General features: G+C 31.9%; 2 protein-coding genes across 9 annotated transcripts; one reads left to right on the top strand and one right to left on the bottom strand.

Moving 5' to 3' along the window:
• Window positions 1–8,178: 8,178 nt before the first annotated feature.
• Window positions 8,179–14,629, top strand: LOC140874593 (CDP-diacylglycerol--serine O-phosphatidyltransferase 1-like). Of its 8 annotated transcripts, none has more exons than XM_073277910.1 (14): window positions 8,179–8,365; window positions 9,425–9,471; window positions 9,676–9,862; window positions 10,138–10,203; window positions 10,401–10,437; window positions 11,338–11,428; window positions 11,845–11,925; window positions 12,079–12,158; window positions 12,272–12,388; window positions 12,499–12,583; window positions 13,427–13,518; window positions 13,817–14,070; window positions 14,171–14,259; window positions 14,364–14,629. In XM_073277910.1, exons 3-14 carry the CDS (start codon window positions 9,699–9,701, stop codon window positions 14,489–14,491), a joined length of 1,284 nt encoding a protein of 427 aa, XP_073134011.1. In that variant the 5' UTR covers window positions 8,179–8,365; window positions 9,425–9,471; window positions 9,676–9,698; the 3' UTR covers window positions 14,492–14,629. The 8 variants fall into 8 exon arrangements, with proteins under 8 accessions (XP_073134011.1, XP_073134029.1, XP_073134018.1 ...); XM_073277928.1 differs by having other exon boundaries at window positions 10,378–10,437; window positions 11,871–11,925; XM_073277917.1 differs by lacking the exon at window positions 8,179–8,365 and adding an exon at window positions 8,389–9,060.
• Window positions 14,630–20,046: 5,417 nt separating this feature from the next.
• On the bottom strand, window positions 20,047–21,758 carry LOC140881154 (palmitoyl-acyl carrier protein thioesterase, chloroplastic-like). Its single transcript, XM_073286269.1, has 6 exons — window positions 21,390–21,758; window positions 21,161–21,294; window positions 20,932–21,045; window positions 20,642–20,813; window positions 20,487–20,555; window positions 20,047–20,397 (listed from the first exon to the last, which is right to left on the bottom strand). The coding sequence occupies exons 1-6, from the start codon at window positions 21,756–21,758 to the stop codon at window positions 20,047–20,049; spliced, it is 1,209 nt and encodes a 402-aa protein (XP_073142370.1).
• Window positions 21,759–21,965: the final 207 nt, after the last annotated feature.

Genomic DNA, 21,965 nt, shown 5'->3' with positions numbered 1-21,965 from the left:
CACTTGAAAGAAACTCTATACATACATATATATATATATATTATTTATTATATACTAGTAAAATCGGTTCTGATTATAAAAATATGAATGATAATCACAGTGGCGTACCCAAGATTTTTAATTAGAGGGTGTATTAAAAAAATATATTAACAAATTAATACAACACAACGTATAATAAATGTCATACATTAATTTCATACGTTTTTACTAACACATATCGATATTTCATGTTTGAAAATGTTGAATAATAACTCATTGTCAACTGTCTCAAAACACACATCGCTCAATATGTGGTATCAAACTATCATTTAACAACCTATTACGAATTGATTTTTTTTATGAAATTCATTATTGAAAACAATCTCTCTATATTACAATGAATATTAATAATGCTAAATTTAAAATTAAATCTATATATCAACTGATATAATCGATGTTTATTTGATTAATCATTATTTTACAAGCAAACTCTCTAATTCCAACAATTTTAAAGGACTAATTGTTATTTCGCATGTCAAAAACAAAGTTATCAAATTAGTTGTAAGATGTAATAACTCCATTAAAAAAAATTCAGATGGATAAAACTGAGCAAACTGAAGCAATTTTCGTTTAAGACGTATATTCAAGCCAAAAGATGTTTCGTTTCTTTTTAAAAAAATATGGTACAATATAAAACATAATACGAAATCTATTATATCCTAAAATAAATTATAAATTTATTCTTATCTTATTTATCAAAGATCATCTTAATCAATGTATAAGTAAATTAATATTTTATAGATATATTATATACATAATACTAAGTTATTTTTTAAAAAAAAATCAAGAAAGTTGTTTCACAATTAAATTTGTATTTAAAAGATAGATCATGTATATAGTACTACAATTTTTTAAAATTTTTAATGTCAAATTTTATTATTATTTTTAAATTACAGGGAGGCGAGTCGCACCCTTTCGGGACCATGTAGGTTCGCCACTATATAATCACTGGTTAAAAAGTGAAGATTGAGGCAAGAAAGAGGTAAATGAGATCCTAGCTGTACAGACACTGTCCCAGAGAAAATTTAAAGGTGGATATTTATCAATACATGTAGGTTCACTATTTTTCAGTGGAAGATTGAGTTTTGGATTCGGGTGAAGATGAGAAAGACATCCTCGTCTCGCCTATTGTCATCCCTAATTTTTCAAAACAACCAAACAAATTTGTCATTATGGATTTGAAATCGCTAGCTAGCTTCAAATCCATCGATCCAAATGCAACTTCAGGTTTTTCAATAATTTCTGAAGCCCACAAATTGTCATTCTTTTACACGTAGATAGAACAGATTTGAGATAACTTTTTTTTTTAAGAAAATGATTTGAGATAACTCAATCAAGATATCATAATCGTGTGTAACACACACACACAATTGATATGGTCCATATTTAGCTGTTTCAAAGTGATCGCCATACCAATTGCGTATTGCCCATGATCCATTTCATTAATATAGAAATGGACTAATCAATTTTCTGAAATCCAATCTCATCTAACCAACTTTTTAGATTCATATGATTTTTTAAAATTGGTTATATTTCCCTTAACTTATTATTTTATTGATGGACCTTGGGAATGATGGGCGAATCATAATTTACAAATATTGAGGTCTTTTTCAAACAATTTTAGAAAAATAAAGTTTATCTTCTTGTCACTGGTCGGCCGATCAGATTTCATGGATCACCATTCATTCATATATATATATATATATATATATATATATATATATATATTAATAATGGAGTAAACTGTCCTCGGAATGCGACATTGATCTGGCTAAGGGAATCATGCATTTTATTACATAAATTTTTTGACAAAAAATAAATTTAATCGTATGATCAGTTGGGACAGCTAGGGAAGACGGGTTTATTCTCGAGATAGTTGAGGATATAAATTTTCCGAAATCTTTAAGGAAAAAACCACACACCAAGATCGTAAATTTAAACATATTAAAGATTTTACTCGTTGGAATCAAATGTTTAAGTTGTTGTATGATTTAGAAGATTCACCATCAAATATAACTTTTGGTAAAATGATAAATGTTCGATTATGTGATTATGATTCTTACGTATTAAGTTTCGAGTAAAATAATTTTATTTTGTGAGTTTGTGAGTGATGAATTTGGTCATTTGCACTCTGCTACAATTTGTGAATTCTTAATAGAAAAGATCGATGGTCGACCTAATCCAACAACATGACACAAATTGTCTTGACATTGTTTATTGTTGGGGTGGTGTTGGCCACATTTAATGTCGAAGTCACCACTTGCAATTTTCATAAAGTTTGTGCCACATATTACAATTGAATAGACATTAAAGTTTGGGGACCCATTTTTAAAATAGAAATTTTTTTATGAATTATATTCGTAAAATTGATCGATTTCATTTAAATTTATGTTGACGGTAACATTTTTTTTTATATAAAAATATATTTTCTCATAAACTATTTCAGGTTAGAGATTCGATTCACAAAATCGATTTGTGAAATGGTGACATAAGATTTAGTTTTTATTATTATTTAAAATAAAGTGTATTCCAGTTTTAGTGTGGCTGGGGAATAAGTTGAAACTTGAAACACTGTACCGTAAATTAACATATCTCTATATTTTTTTTCCCACATATAAGACAAGTTGAACTTGGATCTTGGATTCGTGACGTCTTCAAAATATTATTAATTATTAATTATTAAAATTGGCCAAATCTCAAGAACCAAATGGGACGCCGAAAATCTTGTCGCTTTTTCATAATGGGATAATCAAAATTTGCTTCACTGTATGCTATATAGTAAATAAATACATCAAGTGATCATTTTTTTTCTCAGTTCATATATATATATATATATATATATATATATATATATATATTATAATAGAGTTTTGCTATGCTGCCCATCAATCGTGTTAATCTCTGTGCCCATCATGCAATAGTTGAGTGTTTTATACGTAGTAGGTACAGAGGTTGACACAGTTGATGTGCAACATAGAAAAACTCAGTATAATATAATATTATATAACTTTAAATAGCGACATTTTTTGAATTATCTCGTTAATTCCAAGATTATGAAAAGTTCAACGCTGTCATCACCAAAATTATTTTACAAAAAAACATGTAAAATGATCTCACATATTAATTTTGTGAAACATTTCTTATTTGGGTCACTCATGAAAAAATATCGTTGTTTATGCCAAAATATTATTTGTTTATTTTCAAATGTAAATATGAATATGATTGATCCATTTCACAAATAAAGATTCATGAAATCATTTCACAAGATATTAGTTCAGATTATTTAGACATATAAGATGTATGCCTAAATACGTGAATCCTTTGCGCTCAAATAAAATTGGGGCGTTAAATGTCTCCAATCCAACTAATTTGGTGTATTACGACAAATTGATGTTGGATTTTTTGCTCCAACCCAACGTTATTTTTAACATTAGGTTGGTGCAAAACTACAGTGTTGTTATTGTTGTACTATATTTATGCAACACTGTAGCAACGTTATCTTGAAGTTTTTTTAATTTTTTTTGTTTTCATTTATTAATTAATAATTATAATTGTTATATATGCTTTTGTTTTTTGTTCAATTATTGTAGTTTGTTTTCCCTTTGTTTAATGTCATGTATTTTAAGTTTAATGATTATATTATAATAATTTCATTAATTTATTTCGTAAATTTAACATTTTATTTATTAAATAAATAAAGAATTGTTTTAATTGATTATTTATTTCTTAAAATAATCAAATTTTAATTAGTTAATATGTTATATAAAAATGAAAGCTATAAAAAAATTATAAATACTATGTAATTTTAAAATTTGTTTTATAAATTTCTTAAAGTAATATTTTTTCAAATTTTATTTATTTAAATTAATTAATTGTTTAAATCAATATCATTATAGAAATTAATTAAATATATAATTAATTTATTGATATTTAGTTAAGTTAGTTGTAAATAAAATAATAGAGAATATTTGAGAATATTTTTTTTAGTGTAGAATTTAGTGTTAATGAGTTGGAGATGAATTTTGTTTTTTTTATGTAAAAATTACACTATTTTAAAGTCAGTGTTTTACTAAAATAATGACTTGATTTTACCTAAAATCTACAGTTCATCTTTAATAAGTAATACGATATATGTAATAGACTTAATACATTGGAAAAATAGCGAAAATGGTCTTATAAATCTGCCTATTTTGTATTTCAGTCTTGTAATATTATATATTGTTGGATTTTAGTTTTGTAAGTTGAAAATGTTTTATTGTTTTATATTTTTTGTTTGGGTGTTAAGTGATATTCAAAAATATTGATGTACACTGAACGTACTAATGTTTCCGGCGACACATGGATATTCAATAAAAAGACCAAAAGTAAAAAAAATAAAAATAAAAAAAAATTAACGTACAAGACTAGAACTGAAATGTAAATATCTACAGAATTAAAATACAAAATAGACAAACATAGAGATCGGGATGCAAGCGGGTCAAACTACTTGGAGTTTGAGTTTTAACTGTATCCACTTGAATATCTCGCAACCTACGTACTCGAGTAACTATATATTAATTTTTTTTTACAGAAGGTATATAATTTAAGGGTTATTTACACAAATACAAAATTTAAACCCTAAAATTATGATGCAAATATTTTTGAACACAAACTCGAGTAACTCGATATTTAATTTTCACGAATCCAGCTTGAAATTCAATACTCGATTGAGTCCGAGTCGAATTCGAGTTTTCGAAACGTAAATCGAGTTAAAGCTCAAAAAGTATGATACGTGAGCTTCTATGTCTATTATCCCTAATATATATGACCACAATTGTTTTGTCAAGGAAATATGTGTGCCATTTAATTTACAGCTACTAATTAATATATTCTCATTTATTGTTTCTTGGTACAAAAATTGGTAAATTCACTTTGAGTATATTTCTTTTGGCTAAAAGAATAAAGTTGAATATATTCAGAAGAATTTAATAAAAATGGCAAAAGGGACAGTGTCATCATGGCTAATAAATATGATATTGATGAGTTGTGAATAAATTGTCTTATGCCATGCGGAATCTCTATGATGAATTTGGGTCATCGCTTTAATTTTATATTACTTTTTCACATGGAGTTTATGATTTGATTAATATTTTCGGGCCCAATTACTTTAATGGATGAAAGCCACAATTTTTAAAATATTTTTTTTGTTATGTTTTAACTTTTTCCTACCCTTATTACCATATTTTTCTCGGAAAACATATTATTATTATTATTATTATTATTATTATTATTATTATTATTATTATTATTATTATTATTATTATTATTATTATTATTATTATTTGCAAGTTGTCTGTACTCATGGATCCCTTCTTCGTACTTGAGGAGTTGTACATTTGTACTTAAATTAAACATATATATATTTTTTATATGATTTATAGAAGTGACCAAGAGTTGCTGTGTTTTTTTCACTTGTAAAAAATTATTTCAGTGATGAGTTAATACATACCTCCGGGAAAATTCGATTTTACTCTTAATTTGCACAATGTTTTAAGGGTCTGACGTTCCATATTATACTATCCGAAAAATAAGCAACAAATAGAAATTTTATTATGCAAAATTTGACATGTAACTAATTTTCACATAATCACATGGAAAAAACATGCGGCAGGTAATTAAAATATGGAATAAAGTTTTATTGATAATATTGATAGTGGGGAATTTTTGGCATTTTATAAAAAAAAAACACACAAAGAGACATGATTTAAGTTCCCAAAAACTCTTTTTCTAGTTTATAAATATCGATGGATTTAATGTGTATCTCTACACATGCCTTTTAGTTTCTATGTATAGTATTGAATCCCAAAAGCTGAAGTGATATGTCTTAAGAAAATCAAAGGGAATGAACTAATCAATATCAATTATCATGGCACCTTTCCGTCCATTAATTATTTCATAATATGAAAGTTTTTCAACAAAAAGTGTTCAACATCAAATTTTAATTGAAGACTTTGAGTGGGATTCTCAATTATCATTGACGACATTTGAAACCACATTTTCAAACTAATTGTTTTTTTTTAAAAAAAATTCTTATTATATCGTTTCAATATTCAATTTTATGAGACGAGTCTCGACTTATAAAAAAATATTACTTTTGTTATCAAGAGTTTTAATTTTAACTTCAGGTATGAAACAAAAAAATTTATCTCATGAATATATACCTATATGAGACCGTTTCACGAGAAACTTACTGTCTCATTCATTGTTTTTTATTCTCTTCTTAACCCAAATTCCTAATTGTGTTTCATCTTATTTGGGCGATGAACCAATGACTTTTATCTTTTCTTTCTTCCACCTTTTGAGATCACTTTCTCATATTCATATCCGACCTAATTCTTTGATTTGATTACAAAGAGGGAGGAAAAACTCAAACTCTAAAATTTTCATAAGTTTTTTAGGGGTTTTAGTACAGTGAACACTCCTCTTGCATATTTGAGAGCTTCCGTGGCAATAAAATTTGTCGCCCGATTTTGTTCTCTATATATCTGTTTGATGTTAACTTTCAAATCTCTGGTAAGGATGATTATGCAGTTGGAGTCTTGGAGACTAGATTAGCCAACGATGATGATGGTAATTCATCAGTTTAAGTCATTTAACCACTTTCATTGAGTGAAGTATAATCTTCTTTATACCTTTTCTCCACGCCAATTCCAAACTCTGGTGAACAGTCCAAAACTCCTCTTCCTCTATTGTGACGCTCCTAATTTAATAATCACTTTACTCACTAGATTTTGGATATTAATTTTTTTAATCTCTCGATATTGATTTGGACATGTTAAATGTAGTGTAATAATGTGTTCGAACACGAATTATATGCTTATCCAAAAATTATATTTATTGGTTGGCTCTCAAAAATCACTCAAATTTAGTATTATATATTCAAATTTCAACTTAACCAAAGGATCCAACGTCCTCACATAGTTGTTAATCTATTATGTCCAAAACAAGACATTGCCACCCAAAAGCAAAATTGACATTTCACCTCAACAACTTGCCCATATATATATATATACCATTCGAGATGATGAGACATGTTCAAAGTCTTCTCCACTCTTTTCGAATCATTGGTCATGTCGTCAAATTATTTGCATCGAAGGCCTTAATTTAGACACCATCGGCTGTCTATTTTTCGTTAAAGAATCGAAATAAATGCCTCAAATACTTGATTACTAAATTAAATAAACTCAATTGAGTGTCTTAGGCTCTTAGCGATCAGCCAATAACTTCTACTCTTAAAAACAACAGTGATTAAATTTATAAATTTTAAAGAAAATGAAGAAAAATCAGAAGTGAGTATTGTTTAAAAACGAAAAGAAAAAGTTGAAAATCAGAAGTAAGTAGTGTTTGATAAGTAAATGACTCCAGCACTAACTATCCCCTAACTTTTACCATAATAATTTTTATGTAGAAGTAAAATCAACGATTTCAAGTAAATTAAATATAAGTTAACACAAAATCGGGGTTTAAAAAACTCACATGATTGATCTATTTAAGCCGCAACTAAATGTAGAAACTGAAATATATTTATTTTAAGACAAACAAAAAATTGAAAGAAAACCTATATAATTGAATCAAAGATAGTATTATAGTTTATAAATTTTTTTTAATTACCCAAGTATTGAGGCAATTACTTATCCGAACGACAACCTTCCCGTCTGTACTTTTATAGTTTTATCGCTCTAAAAATTCAACACGATAATATTTTATTCACACATCCAACTTATATTCTTTTAGTTTTTATGGTTATTATCACAATTCACGTGATATATGTATCTTATTTGAATCATCGATTAAAAAATAATACTTCTTAATATAATATAATATAATATAAATAAAATTAAGCCAATTGACCCAAAATTCGTGAAACAAACTCACAAAAATGTAAATGTTTTCGTTTTTTGGTGTTAATTTATGTTAATCCATTTGGTGCAAGTTAAATGCAATGGTGGGCAGGGGGCCCACATGAAATGAATAAAAATTTGCTCCCCTTGGTAATAATATAATAATAATAATTTGGTTTGACCGAACCGTACGACTACACATATATATCACTGCTTATGCCTTTTAGCCGCCACCTCTTCCTTGCAATGGTGGCCACGATGTATTCCGTATGTCAAATGTAATGTAATGTGTGCGCCTATACATATACATATATATGTATACATATATATATATACACAGTCCAATTTTCCCTTCTCTGTGATCATCATCATTATCATTCTCTGCTCTCCGCTGCCAAGATTTTCCCTCGATTTTCGTCTGTTTTCGCTCGGCGCTGTGGAGACAGGTTTTTCTGTTTCTGGACTTTTCTCCTTTTTCGGATTCGTCGTCTTCCTCTTTCGAATCTCGATACCCATCTCTCCTTGTGTGTTGGATTCTTGATCTGAAGGCTTAGATTGTTTCGTCATCCAATCGGGTGGCTTCTTTTTTTTTTCCCCCCCTACGTGAGTGAGGAAGGAATTATGTGCTGAAGTTTGGATTTTTTTTTTGGGTTCTTTGAATAATTCTCTCACTAAATCATTTGTTTGTGATGATTGTTCATATTTATCATTAGCGTTTTGAAAGAAAATGTTTTCTGTTTCTATTTGTACGTGTGTTTATTGCTAGCTCTCTCTCTCTCTCTCTCTCTCTCTCTCTCTCTCTCTCTCTTGTGTGTGTGTATGTGTGTTTCCCCGAATATGTGCAGGGATATGTGTCTTACCCGTTCTTTTTCCTCTGTTGATTCTTTTGGCACATGAATTTTCGCATGCATTGGTCGTGAATTTTTTTTTTCTTCATGTTTTCTAATTCTGGTTTCGAACCTATTTTCAATTGGGAAAGGAGAAGACTTTTGGATTCTGGGAACAGTGCTTCATTTGAATTTTTTGGGTGTTTTTCCTTCGTTTTCGTTGCATGCAGTGAAATACTTTTCCCAATCGTTTCAGGGTTTTGTTCAATTTAGGTGTTGATGGTGACCTCAGTATCTTTTTTTTAATCTTCGAGGTGAAAAGTTAGTTAATTTACAGACAATTGGTACTGTTTATTGTTTGTTTATTTATTTCTTTTTACTGTTGCTTGAATACGGACAGCTAATATGTATTGGCTAGCACAAATATTGTATCGATCTTTTACTAATTTGTTGGGTTTGGTGTTAGTAAGAGATTGAGTCGCACTTTTGAAATTCTTGAAAAATGTTGGTTCTCTTGGTGGTGGGTATTATTATTGTTATTATTATTGATTGCAACTGTTTGGAACTTAAATTCCTATTCCCCTATAATTGGTTTTTACATCGATTGGTCATGGATTTTGCTGACACCATTGAGATTTCCTCTACTTAGTGTCTAATTGTTACTCTCTGAATTTGCAGGAACTTACTTTGCCTTGTTTCAGCATTTGGGTTCAAATACTCCAAGGGTATGAAAAATTTGAGCCAAGTTTTGGTTAGACTTTTAGAGCCATTTGGTTAGTCAGGATTTTCTGAAGCATAGGATAGGATGCCAAACAGGGTTTGCAGATGTTATTCTAAAGTTTCCCCTTTTTTATTCGATATGTTAGGATCATTTCTCTTGTTCTGGCACCTCTTAACTTATATATTTTTTCACTTTTGTCTTTGGAAAGGATAAGGTCTAATATTCTATGATATGGAACCTAATGGTCACCGGAGAGCTAGACGGAGAGATCTTGTTGGTTATCAAAATGGCGATACGAGTACAACAAGCATTGATGATGAACTTGATCCATGGACTGCTTGGGCATACAAGCCTCGGACCATCACATTGCTACTAATTGGTGCATGCTTTCTTGTGTAAGTAGGTTGGTCTTTAGGTAGTCTTTTTTGTTTTTGTAACTCGTTGTTTGGCCTGAGAAACTGATGATAGCTCTTGACTGATTAAAAGATTTATATTTTATTATGACAATCTAAGTTGATTGGCTGGACCTGTTATCCAGTATTTCCACTCATCTTCATATATTTTGAAAAATATCCATATACAAAATGTAGAGCATCTTCCACAATTTGAAGATTAACTGCACAAATATACCACTACCATTTTGTTTTCTTGATTTGAATTCTGTTTCCAGGTGGGCTAGTGGAGCACTTGATCCTGAAAACAGTGTAGAACGAGAACTCGTTACTTCCGTGAAAAGGTGTTCTAGTGGCCTTTTTAAAATTTTGTGTTTATCAATATACTTCTACACACACAGGCTGTAGAAATCTTTGTATACATATGCACATTACTTAGTTTTCTCTCTTTATTGCCTCTATTCTTTGTTATTTTAGTGATTTAAGATGTCGCAACTGTTAACTAATATATTCTGTAGGGGATTATGGGCAATGGTTGCAGTGTTCCTTGCTTATTGTTTGTTACAAGCTCCTTCGACGTAAGTTCATATCGAACATTCTTTGTATGTCCCTATCTTATGTCTCTCTGACCTGGAAGCATGGGAATATGACATTTGGATGTATATATGTTTGTTATAATTTGCTGCATAAGTTTGCTTATGTGTCGTGAAAATGAAAGGGTACACAATTATTTTTTCTTCGCTTGCTTATCTGAATTCGGACATATCTGCTTATTGATGGATTTTAAGAATTATCGACGGGTTATAGGTGGAGATATAAAAATCACTAGTTTTGGCCTTAGGGGTAATATCTTTTCCCGTCTCAGTTTTTTATCTCATCAATTTTAATGTTGAGAGAGCATTGCTATCTGTGGGCCATTATGCAGACGGATTAGATTCGGATGTGAGTGAGTGGGTAAATGCTTTTATGATTAACTTGCAGATTATCTATAAACTTTGACTAAAATTTTGCACTTATGAGTTCCTCTTCTATAATTTGTCATCACTCATCATTAAAGGTGGAACACGAGAACATGCACACTATTAATAATTTCAGTATCACAATTTGAGGACCCATCGATGGTCTCCTCTTCACTGCTTTATTTGCTGTAAGGCATTCCAACTCTTTGAATCCGGTTTCAAAATCTTTTAATATATGTGTTGTGTGTGTGTATTATAGATTGAAATTATTTTGAACGAGGCCACGTGTCAAGTTAAATCAGGGGGTTGGCATATATAAGGTGGTTAATCAAATGAATTGGCTGGTACCAAAGTGAGGAAGTTAACTGAAATGAAATAATCCATGGAACACCATCATGAAACGCAGACGGAGATGCTCCTTTTTTTTCTTTTGATAAGCAGAATCTTTGTTGACTTATTCATTTATAGTAAAGACTTTCCTTAGTCTATTTGCTGAGTCAGGTCATATCTTTGTTGCAGGGTACTTATTCGTCCTCATCCTGCAATTTGGAGGCTCGTTCATGGATTGGCTGTCATTTACCTCGTTGCATTGACATTTTTACTTTTCCAGGTTAGTCTTTAGCCAGCGTTCTCAGCTTTACCTTTTTGTCTTTGTGGATTATTTCACTTACGGAGTTGGGTACTTTCCAATGTTAAGGATTTTATTTGGAACATTTAGTGCTATTGAAGTTGTGTTCTGAAAGTATATTGATATTGAGCATTGAGTTTTGCCAGTGGCAAGCCAAAAGGACTCTGCTTTTCTGTTAGTTGTGGTCATTTTTCATGTTATACAGCGATTCTCTGAATAACTTCAATATGCATTTCAAGATAGAGTTGGATTAGAACACAATCATCTGCTGTCATTTTCGTAGAACATGGTAGTATATTGTGCATACTGATTCTGGGTTCTGTATAAATTATCTGCTGATGGCATTGATGCTCTATGTACACGTGCTAATGTTTGAGAATTGTGTGAAGTGTATTCAGACACCTGTTATGTTTCTTGTTACCAGAAGCGTGACGATGCTAGACAATTTATGAAGTACCTTCATCCTGATCTTGGTGTAGGTAAGGGATTTGGAACTTCTGGTTGTTCTCATTTTACCAATGGATGTATATTTTTTGTTGCGATGGTGGCATCACAGGCCAGCCATCCTTATTAGTCTGGTTGCACTTGATTGTTAACGATTGCTTAATTTATATGCAATTGCTGTGATGTAGAACTTCCAGAAAGATCTTATGGTGCTGATTGCCGTATTTATTTACCGGAAAATCCGACAAGCAGGTTTAAGAATGTTTATGTATGTTATCTTTGTATTTACTCAAACCTTTAGATTCTATTTTGTTTTATTTGTTGTTGTAAATAAACAATGTCCAGCAGCTAAAAACGTACATTATTGTTACTTGTTTCTAGGACACACTGTTTGATGAGTTTGTTCTGGCTCATTTTCTTGGATGGTGGGGGAAAGCTATAATGATCCGTAATCAGCCTCTTTTATGGTTACTTTCAATTGGATTTGAGCTGATGGAGGTCATATTTTATTTTTGGCATGCTGCATTTTCTTCTTTCTTATGTATCGAGCAAATGCGAAACTAGATGCAGTTCTTCAGTAAGCTGATTTTAATATTCTCTTTTTCCAGCTTACTTTTCGTCACATGCTGCCAAATTTCAACGAGTGCTGGTGGGACAGCATCATTCTTGACATATTAATCTGCAATTGGTTTGGTATGAAATTCTTGGTTTCCTTTCTGGTTTTGGTGCATGTCTGCTTAGAGTTTAATCGGCTATGCATGAATCCTTTGCTTGTTTAATCAGAACCTCGAACCCATTACCTTCGACAGCCATTATATGTAGAGCCATGTATTGCCATTTGTCCTGGGTTGTTATTCTTGCTTATGCTACCGTGTGGTTGAAAGTTTGCATGTTCAAGAGATCGCCATCCCTTTTCCGAAACATTGGTGTATATGTGACCACATAAAGTTTGTCAGTGTTATTAAATGAACATGTTGCAATTAATCCAACTTTCATTTCTATTGGCAATAGCCTCAATATTCCCCTTGTTGCCATTGCCAAGGCGAAAATTTATTCCTCTGCCTGGAATGTTGTGTCACATTAGCTTCAAATTGACACTGAATGCCTATAGCATATTTCTGAGTAGGAAAAGGGGCATAGCCGCAACTCCCTCGAGCTAACACAGAAAGATTATGCATGGGGAGAAGCGATTAATTAAAGTTGGTCTTGGTCTTGAATTATCCCTATATTGAAATTACTCGATACGTTGGTTAAAAGATGATACTCGATGTTTCAGTCATAAATATATGCCCAAGTCTTATATCTGAAAACAAGGAATATGGGGGAAAACTTTAGTTGAGTTTCCCAACTAAATGCCACATTTAACTCCCATGGTTATCTTCGAAAATTTATCCAAACTTACTGAACTTTCCCCTGTTTCTCAGCATTTTCCTATAGCCCTTCTGTCCTTTTCACTGCAGATTGACTTCCGTTGCTGAGAGTACCTTTTTTCTGGGTAGAATCGTGTATATAACATGTTTCTTCTTTGCTGTGCAGGTATTTGGGCTGGTATGCGTACTGTTCGGTACTTTGATGGTAAAACCTACGAGTGGGTTGGTATAAGCCGCCAGCCAAACATCATGGGCAAAGTATGTTGGATCTACTACACTTTCTCATGAAAAATCTGTTTCATCGCATCGATGTAGTACTGTATACTTGATTGAAAGATACTATGGATGTAGTTATATGAGTACAAAGGGTTGGATCTTTGCATCCATGGAAACCGTTGTCATCACTTGACAGTATCGTCGTTTAACGATTTTGTAAAACTTAGATGAATTTGACACTTCTTCGTGAAAAATATGGAGCAATTTCACCTTCTGCATTTGGCATGAGTGACATATATTTACTTCACTCATTTCTTCTTTTTTTCCTCCCAATTTTCAGGTCAAAAGAACATTGGGTCAATTTACACCAGCCCAGTGGGATAAAGATGAATGGCACCCTTTTCTTGGTCCGCTGCGATTCATTCAAGTTCTTAGCCTATGCGTTGGCTTCTTGACTGTGGAACTCAACACATTCTTTCTCAAGTTCTGTCTTTGGATTCCCCCACGAAATCCCCTCATTATATACCGCTTGGTTTTGTGGTGGCTTATCGCAATACCAGCTATTCGCGAGTACAATTCATATCTTCAAGACAGGTATTTCCCTACTATCTCACCTTTTGACTGATACAAATATATTGGTCCTTTTATTTGATTTTTCACCTTTTACTCAACAAATTTTCTCTTTTTTTCCCAGGAAACCGATGAAAAAGGTGGGAGCCTTTTGTTGGCTGTCACTTGCAATCTGCATTGTTGAACTTCTCATCTGCATCAAGTTTGGACATAGTGAGTTTTTTTCAAGTTTAAAATTTTGATGTATTACAATATCTTGTTAACTTTTGTCAGTCATCACTACGCGAGATTTTAACTTGTTTATACACGTCTTGAAGGACAATTCCCGAATCCAATGCCCAAGTGGTTAGTCTTATTCTGGACGTCTATCGGAGTTGGACTGGTAGTATCATTAGGCGTGTGGTCATGGAAAATGCATCAACTGATGAGGAGAAAGAGACAATAAGTTCCATTTTCGCGAAAATTACGTGGTTTTCTTAGAGTAAGTTAACCTTGTTTATAAGTAACATTATGTTCTTCATTGTAAAGCTCTCTTTTAGGTTAGACCTCACCATTTTTTATGTAGTGAAAACTAATTCTTTTATATTAGGCCCCCTAAAGTGTCATTTTTTCCCATCAGTCAAATAATGTATTGGAGAATGGCTTGTAAGGAGTACTCTTGTTTTCTTTCTTCCTTGTAATTTGATGAATTGAAGTTGGTCTAACAATTTAAAATTTTGAATTTCATGACATGATAAGAGTGGCCTTTATAGACTATTAAAAAAAAAAGAGTGGCCTTTATAGTATAAAATAAAATAAAATAAATTATTACTTCATAATTATTCAAAAACAGTACTATTTTGTAATTTAATTAATTAGGGAAAGTTGTCTATGATATGTTTCCATTGTAATTTTGACATTTTGTATGTTTATCAAATTTCATTTTTAATATGATATTTTTGTATGTTTATCAAATTTCATTCTTATATGATATATTTTTTGACAATTTTAGTTTTTCTCAGTGAGAAAATTGATGTGATTAGGGCTATAATGAATCGAGTTTTTTCGTGAGTTTTTCTAGTTGATTTGATCAATATTTGATTTGCATTAAGAAATTATCGAACTCGAGTTGAATTTGAACATATTCGAATTTTTTTTTGAACTTGAGTAAAAATTATTTGGTTCGATAGTTCAAGTGCCGCTCGCAAGTTTTAAAAGTTTATTAATATAATATAATTATATATTTAATATATATGTATTTGGAGCTTCCAAATATTTATTCGAACCTTAATGTTCTAGCAATAATTCCAATAGCACGTGAATAGTTGGAACATTTCGACCTGAACTTGAGCGAAAAAATATAAAATTTTTGAGTTTCGAATCAAGTTTGGACTCAAATATACTTAATTCGATCCAGATTAAAGCCTTGAATTTTTATTAATATTATTCAGATCGATTCGATTCGTTTACATTGTTAAATGTTATATCACACATGTCCATACATCAGTGTCATGTAAGAAAAAAATGATTAAAATGTCCATATACAGGGGCGGATGCAGCGTATGGCTATGGAGGGTAAGGACCCTCCAATTTTTTTTTTAAAAAATGGTATATATATATATATATATATATATATTATTAAATAGTTAATAAAATTTAATAATAATGATGTAGCTTTTTTTTTTTTTTTTGACCCAGAAAAAACTTTCATTCAAAAGTTCCTCGAGTCCATTTTTACAACAGATGAGATACACAAAGGAATTGCATTCTCAAAAGCCAAGTTGTTCCCAGATAATAAACACAAACGAGCTAAAAAGTCTGCCACTCTGTTCGATGTTCTTGGACTGTGTTGCACCCATTTTCTGTGATTGTAAGAGCAAAGTAATCTAATGTGCCTGACAATAGGTTCCTCCATCGAGAATGGTTCCTCCTTGTAGACAACCTTCACAGCAGCTAGAGCATCCGACTCTATTGTCCAGTTCGTCCAACCAGTACTCATGGCCTTCAAAATTCCTTCTAATTGCCATGAGTTCAGCAATAAGAGGAGTGAAGTTGCCTTTGATTATTCTACCCTCCGCGATTAATGTGTGCCCATTCGCATCTCTCCCAACAATGCCAATCCCAAAGTGTTCAGAAGATTGAAGAACTGCTGCATCGACATTAATTTTCAATTCACCCACAGGCGGCGGCTTCCAGGGAACCATCCTTTTAATTCGGCTAACCATCGGCTGATAATTATGCGGAGTGGAATTAAACGCCTCACCGATGCTCGAAGCTCGGGCTATGATATCTGTAGGCGATTGGGAGATTCCTTCAAAGATCAAGCGATTACGATTCAACCACAAGCCCCAACATATTAACAAAAACTGTTCCAACTTAGAATGTTGTGCTTGTTCAAATATCCAGTGAAATAGATCTCCAAAATCTCTCCCCATAAAGACGCTCAGTGAAGGCCAAAACTCAGTCAACTTCCAAACTTGTCTAGCAAATTTGCAATACCAAAAAACATGAATGATATCTTCTGATATTGAGCCACATCTTGGACAACTTACATCCACTTTTATACCTCTTCTATGAAGATTGAGACGTACTGGTAAAGCATTGAAAATAAGACGCCAAATATGAATTTTTACCTTGTTAGGAATCTTCATTCTCCACATCTTGCAAAGACTGTTTGTAAGACCACAATTCATCCCAAGGCTTGTGCCTTCCTCGCACGTCATAGCTAATTGGTAGCCCGATTTGACCGTGTACTCACCATTTTTAGTATAGTGCCAAATTATTTTATCAGCTCCTTCCTCTCTATCAATTGGAATTCGTAATACCTCCTCCTGATCCACCTCCCAAAGCGAATTAGCCACCTTAGTCCAGTCCCATTCACCTCCATCCGTCATCAAATCTCCTACATTAAGGTGCAATATATTCTGGTTAGGGGTTGTTATAGGCTTGAAAGATCTCGGTCTTAACAACCAAGGCTCGTTTAACATGAAAACCTTAGAGCCCTTCGCAATTCTCCATCTCACTCCACGCTGAAGAATATTTCTACCCCAAAGAATACTCCTCCAAGTAAAAGAGGGGTTATGTCCGAGTGTTGCTTGTAGGTTTGTTTCATTTGGGTAATAATTTTTTTCAAATAACTTGCTCGCAAGAGAGTTAGGATTGGTAAGAAGGCGTCAAGCCTGTTTAGCCAATAATGACTGATTGAAAGAAATTAAATCCCGGAAACCCAACCCACCTTGAGCCTTGTGACGACACATCAAACTCCATTTCCTCCAATGAATCTTCTTTTCATCCCCCTTTGCCCCCCACCAAAATTTGGTTATCATTGTCTTAATCCTCTTGCATAGGACTGCTGGTATCCTGAAAATATTCATGGTGTAAGAAGGGATAGCTTTGGGTTAAGTCTAGATGTACATGGTTCACTATCTTTCATCATTATTAATTTTAAGTTTGTTTTAAAATTTTTATTTATTTATCTATTTTTGAGTTTGTTTTAAATTTTTATTATATATATATATATATCTATGTTGGATTTAATAGACGTCGATTTCAATATTTTTTTTCTGAGTTGAAAATGAGCCTTTGTTAAGATGACTGAATTTTTTGTTTTTTATAATGTATTACCATTAAACGGAGAAATATCATATGAAACTAAAACCTTAATTTTTAAATTTTATTTCACTCATTTTTTCTTATTGAAAAATATCTTAAAAAAGTGAATTTTTGCAATAGTATCGTGATATTTTGATATTTTATCGTGAGATTTTTCATTTAATGTATTATAAGATTTGATAAATAAAATATTTGTATTGAATTTTTTTATAGTGTAAAATTTTTTTTTACAATTTTTGTTGCAACTTTAGCATTACTAAACAAAATTAGTAGTAACAAATATTTTTTAAACCTTAAATATGTTGTCATTAACATACGACTTTTGTCGACACTTGACAACACCACCTGTCATAACATGATATGCGACCTCCTCAAACATTAAATCCTAGATCCGCCCCTATGTCCATATATCAACGTCATATCAGTGCCATGTAGGAAAACATGATTAAAATGTTCAAAAAAACACAAATAGACAAATATAAAATATAAAAAAAATGTAATTTTTCATTCAAAATCGAGTAGCTGCATTAACCAAAAAAATCGATCTCCATGTATTATAAGCCAAAAGAATAGAGATACCAAAAAAAACAAAACATAAAATTAAAGCAAGTATTACACAAGGCCATGTAAAATTCCTTTCTTGTCAATGCAACAATGTTCCTAATCCAAGAAAGTCAATTTTTAATGGAAGATTGCTATGATATAAAAATATCTTTGACCATGACATGACTTTTGAGTCGGTGTAAAATAATCAAATTTAAGCAACATTAACTTGGTCTAAAAAATTTCCAAAAATTATTCTAAAAAAATAAAAAAATCCAAAAATTTTAATTTTTTTAATTTTCTCTCTTTCATCGTCCTCTACTTTTAATTTTGACATCTTTTGGATCGTGCTGTTTACTTTTCACGCTTTTTTTTTTCTTCTTCTTCTTCTTCTACTATTATTATTATTATTATTATTATTATTATTATTATTATTATTATTATTACCCCCGTTTGGTACACAATATTAATAATTATTGTATAATTTATCTCATCCAATTCCGCGTTCTTCTCATAATATTATTTATTCATCTATTAATTATTAATTTTACATCAATCAAATCATTAATAATTTATCTTACATCAATCAAATCATTGAATTTAAATTACTATATTACCCATATAAATAATATTATTTTATATTTTATTTAATGTTAAAAAGACAAAATGGTCATTTAACATTATTATATAAAATTTAATCAATCAAATCAAATAAATTATAATCCATCAATCAAATTAAATAATATATTAACTATTATTTTTTATTTATTTTTTTATTACATTATATTATTTATCCTTATATTATTTATCATATCCCTCAACCAAACGGTACGATACACGGTACCAAAAAGTTGCACAGACAAAGGGGCTGCTCCTGATAGGCTTTTAAGCGAAGAGGAACATGAATAAATCGATCTTACACAAGAACGAGAGAGATTTCAAGTGTGTGCAGGTATGAGACTGTACAAATGAGTAGGGCTTAAATAATTTGATAGATAGTCATATCAACAAGATACATATTCTATTTGGAAGCACATAAAAGCCGTGCTTGACTTGAGACAATTTTAGGATGAGTGAGTGATGTAAAGTTTCTCCCAAGATGCGTGTTTGCTTAACTTGAGACAATTATGTTGTGTTACATGCATGTAGGTTGACTCCGATTTCTAAGGTATAGAATCGATGAAGAAGTATAATTTTATTTTATTTTTTATTTTTAAGTTGGGGTTCGTTACAATTAGGTATGAACTAGAGATATTAATTATCTCAAACTTGTTCATCTTATAATTTAATCTTGAGTATTTATATCTCTATTGTCATCTTATAATTTAATCTTCTCAAAGTCTCTTAAGTTTTCAATGTGTAGTTTGAGTTAAGTCGGTGCTTATTATCACTTTTAGCCATTTTTCATTGGAGCACTGACATGCCGTCGGAAATTGATGACGTGACACTGAAAATTGATAAGTGACGTCAAAAATTCGTTACGTGTCTAACTGATCCAAGTGAATACTCTAATGAAAACAAGAATAAACATCAACGTATAAGACTGACTGCAACTTGAAATTTACATGAATAAAAATGAAAAAAAAGGTCAAATGACATCACCAAAATTATAATTTTCCATATTAGTTATTGTTCAAAACTTGGCCAATACTGACTTTAGACTTTATTCGTCCCTCGAGGGTTTACGTAGGCATCGACATTTTAAACTGTAAATGAAAACAAATTGCTACGTACAGACATACATAATTTGTGGCAAATGTGTCACTAAGCAGATATTACTTTATATAACATAAATTATGTTGCTCAATAATGCATGCACATATGAACATGAAACATTAGGCATGTGGAACAAAAATCTTGGACTAATCAAGGAAATAAGGGTGTAGTAGTTGTGAGCTTTTTCTTCCATGTTGTCTTTCCTCTCACTATTTCTTCATTTTTAGGCTCCCCTTTTATTTGCAGCAAGTGTGTGTAGCTATATGGCCCAAGAAATAATGGTATGAAATGCCCATTTTCTTGAAGAATTTCATGAGATGACAAAGCATGCCCATTTGCACCAATGTGATGAGTGCATTGGTGAATAATTCCACTTTTTATTATTTCATACTCTTGAGGTTCACAAAGGGATTGCACCACATCTTCACTCCCACATTCTCTTCTATACTCTAAAATCATGTTTGAGAGCTGGTGATTCTCCAAGAATTCATCCGGGATCGTCTGAAACAAAACGTTAAAACGATCAAGATCGATAGAGTGGTTTGGTTCGTTTTTCGTTATGTAAGAGTAGGAAAGTTTGGTGTTTCTACCTCAAGCATCCATCTTACATATTTCACATTGTTCACATGATGGTTCATGTCCAAATCACTTCTCTTTGGCTGCGAAAGTTGGAAGAAACAAGCTGTTCTTTAGTGATCATCTGAGGTAAAAAAACAAGTGTAGAAGATGATGGCAGATTGGTTACCTTTAGGTCTGTGTTCATGTAACGCGCGTTGTTATCCAATTTATCTATCTTTTCAGGGCCACTTTCTTCTTCTATTGCTTGCTTCTCAATAAACCATGGTGAGATTTCTGCCCTCACCTCATCCGGCATCTTCGAAAGACGTCTCGTTTGCTGGTTCATCATCACCCATGTACTGTTTCAAACACAACTTTTCAACTCAAAATCTAGAATTTCATCACAGGGCAGGTTTTTGTCCTAAAAAGGCCAATAAAACCAACAGACTATCTATACTGGAAAAGTCGAGTTCGCACCTGGTTGCACGGGCGAAAACCAGGCCTGTGGCTTGACTCCGGAGTAACCAGTCTCTCCGCATACCGTTCTTCCCTGATGCTCCAACCCATGTGTCTATTTCCATCACCTCACCCCTGTTACATTTTTTGAAAAATATACTTGCATATTATAGTTTATGTACTGATATATATCATGTATGTGACAATTCTATATATATTTTGTGACATAAATGAGAGTAGTTTGAAATACCATATTGGATAATGATCAACTTGAACTTGCATTCTTGAAACAACCCAAATGAGATTGTTTTTCATCATGCCATGAGTCGCGCCAAATCCGTCGCCAAGAAGCCCTGACATCCACACATGATTCAATGCTGTTTCCTACACCACCAGAGTAAGCATAGAGTTGAAATAAAGCTCATCTAAGTATGTTACTTGTAAATTTGAAATCAAACTTCATATATATATATGATCACCTGAAGTAAGTTAAGAATGCTTTCTATGGTGGCGGTTTTATCCGGGCCGACCTCATATGATCTTACAACGACGGTTTGCCTGTATCCAACTCCATCCAATATAATGGCCCCTTGTCGGAAGGGATCGACTAGTTGCTTCTTGGTCGGTATATTCTGTCGAATCTGTTGCTCGAGAACTTGTATGTTTTCTTCGACAGAAGCTATTGGCATCGCGTGATCATGGCTCAAAATATCCATTCTTGATGCAGAAAAACTCTTGGACCCATTGATTTTCACACATTGAAGTGAGTGTTTGTGTGTGTTCTTGTCATTTTTGTTGTTGGAGGTGTGGATACAGAAGGGTGCCAACTTACATGAAGCAGAAGCCATTAGTTATTGTGATTGTTGTTATTTGTTTGGTCCACTAGAAGGAGGCTGAAACAGTGTGCGTCTTGTTTGATGATTTTATAGTAATTTGTAGGCGGAAATAGCTAAGATTATTTTGAGATTTTAAAGGGAACAAAAAAGGGAACTTTGTTATAAATTTGGATATTTCAAAGGATGTTTATTGTTTGTGAATTGATGGCCAGTGGAATC

The sequence above is a fragment of the Henckelia pumila genome, chromosome 1 (assembly GCF_033568475.1).
Source record: "Henckelia pumila isolate YLH828 chromosome 1, ASM3356847v2, whole genome shotgun sequence".
NCBI lineage: Eukaryota > Viridiplantae > Streptophyta > Magnoliopsida > Lamiales > Gesneriaceae > Henckelia > Henckelia pumila.
This window is presented reverse-complemented; position numbering and strand designations above follow the sequence as displayed.

Coding starts and splice junctions, on each gene's coding strand:
- LOC140874593 (XM_073277910.1), top strand. CDS start 9,699: ATGGAACCTAATGGTCACCGGAGAGCTAGACGGAGAGATCTTGTTGGT. Junction 13,519..13,816: donor AGCCAAACATCATGGGCAAA/GTATGTTGGATC, acceptor CCCAATTTTCAG/GTCAAAAGAACATTGGGTCA. Junction 14,071..14,170: donor AATTCATATCTTCAAGACAG/GTATTTCCCTAC, acceptor TTTTTTTCCCAG/GAAACCGATGAAAAAGGTGG.
- LOC140881154 (XM_073286269.1), bottom strand. CDS start 21,758: ATGGCTTCTGCTTCATGTAAGTTGGCACCCTTCTGTATCCACACCTCC. Junction 21,295..21,389: donor GCATTCTTAACTTACTTCAG/GTGATCATATAT, acceptor CTGGTGGTGTAG/GAAACAGCATTGAATCATGT. Junction 20,398..20,486: donor ATGTAAGATGGATGCTTGAG/GTAGAAACACCA, acceptor GTTTTGTTTCAG/ACGATCCCGGATGAATTCTT.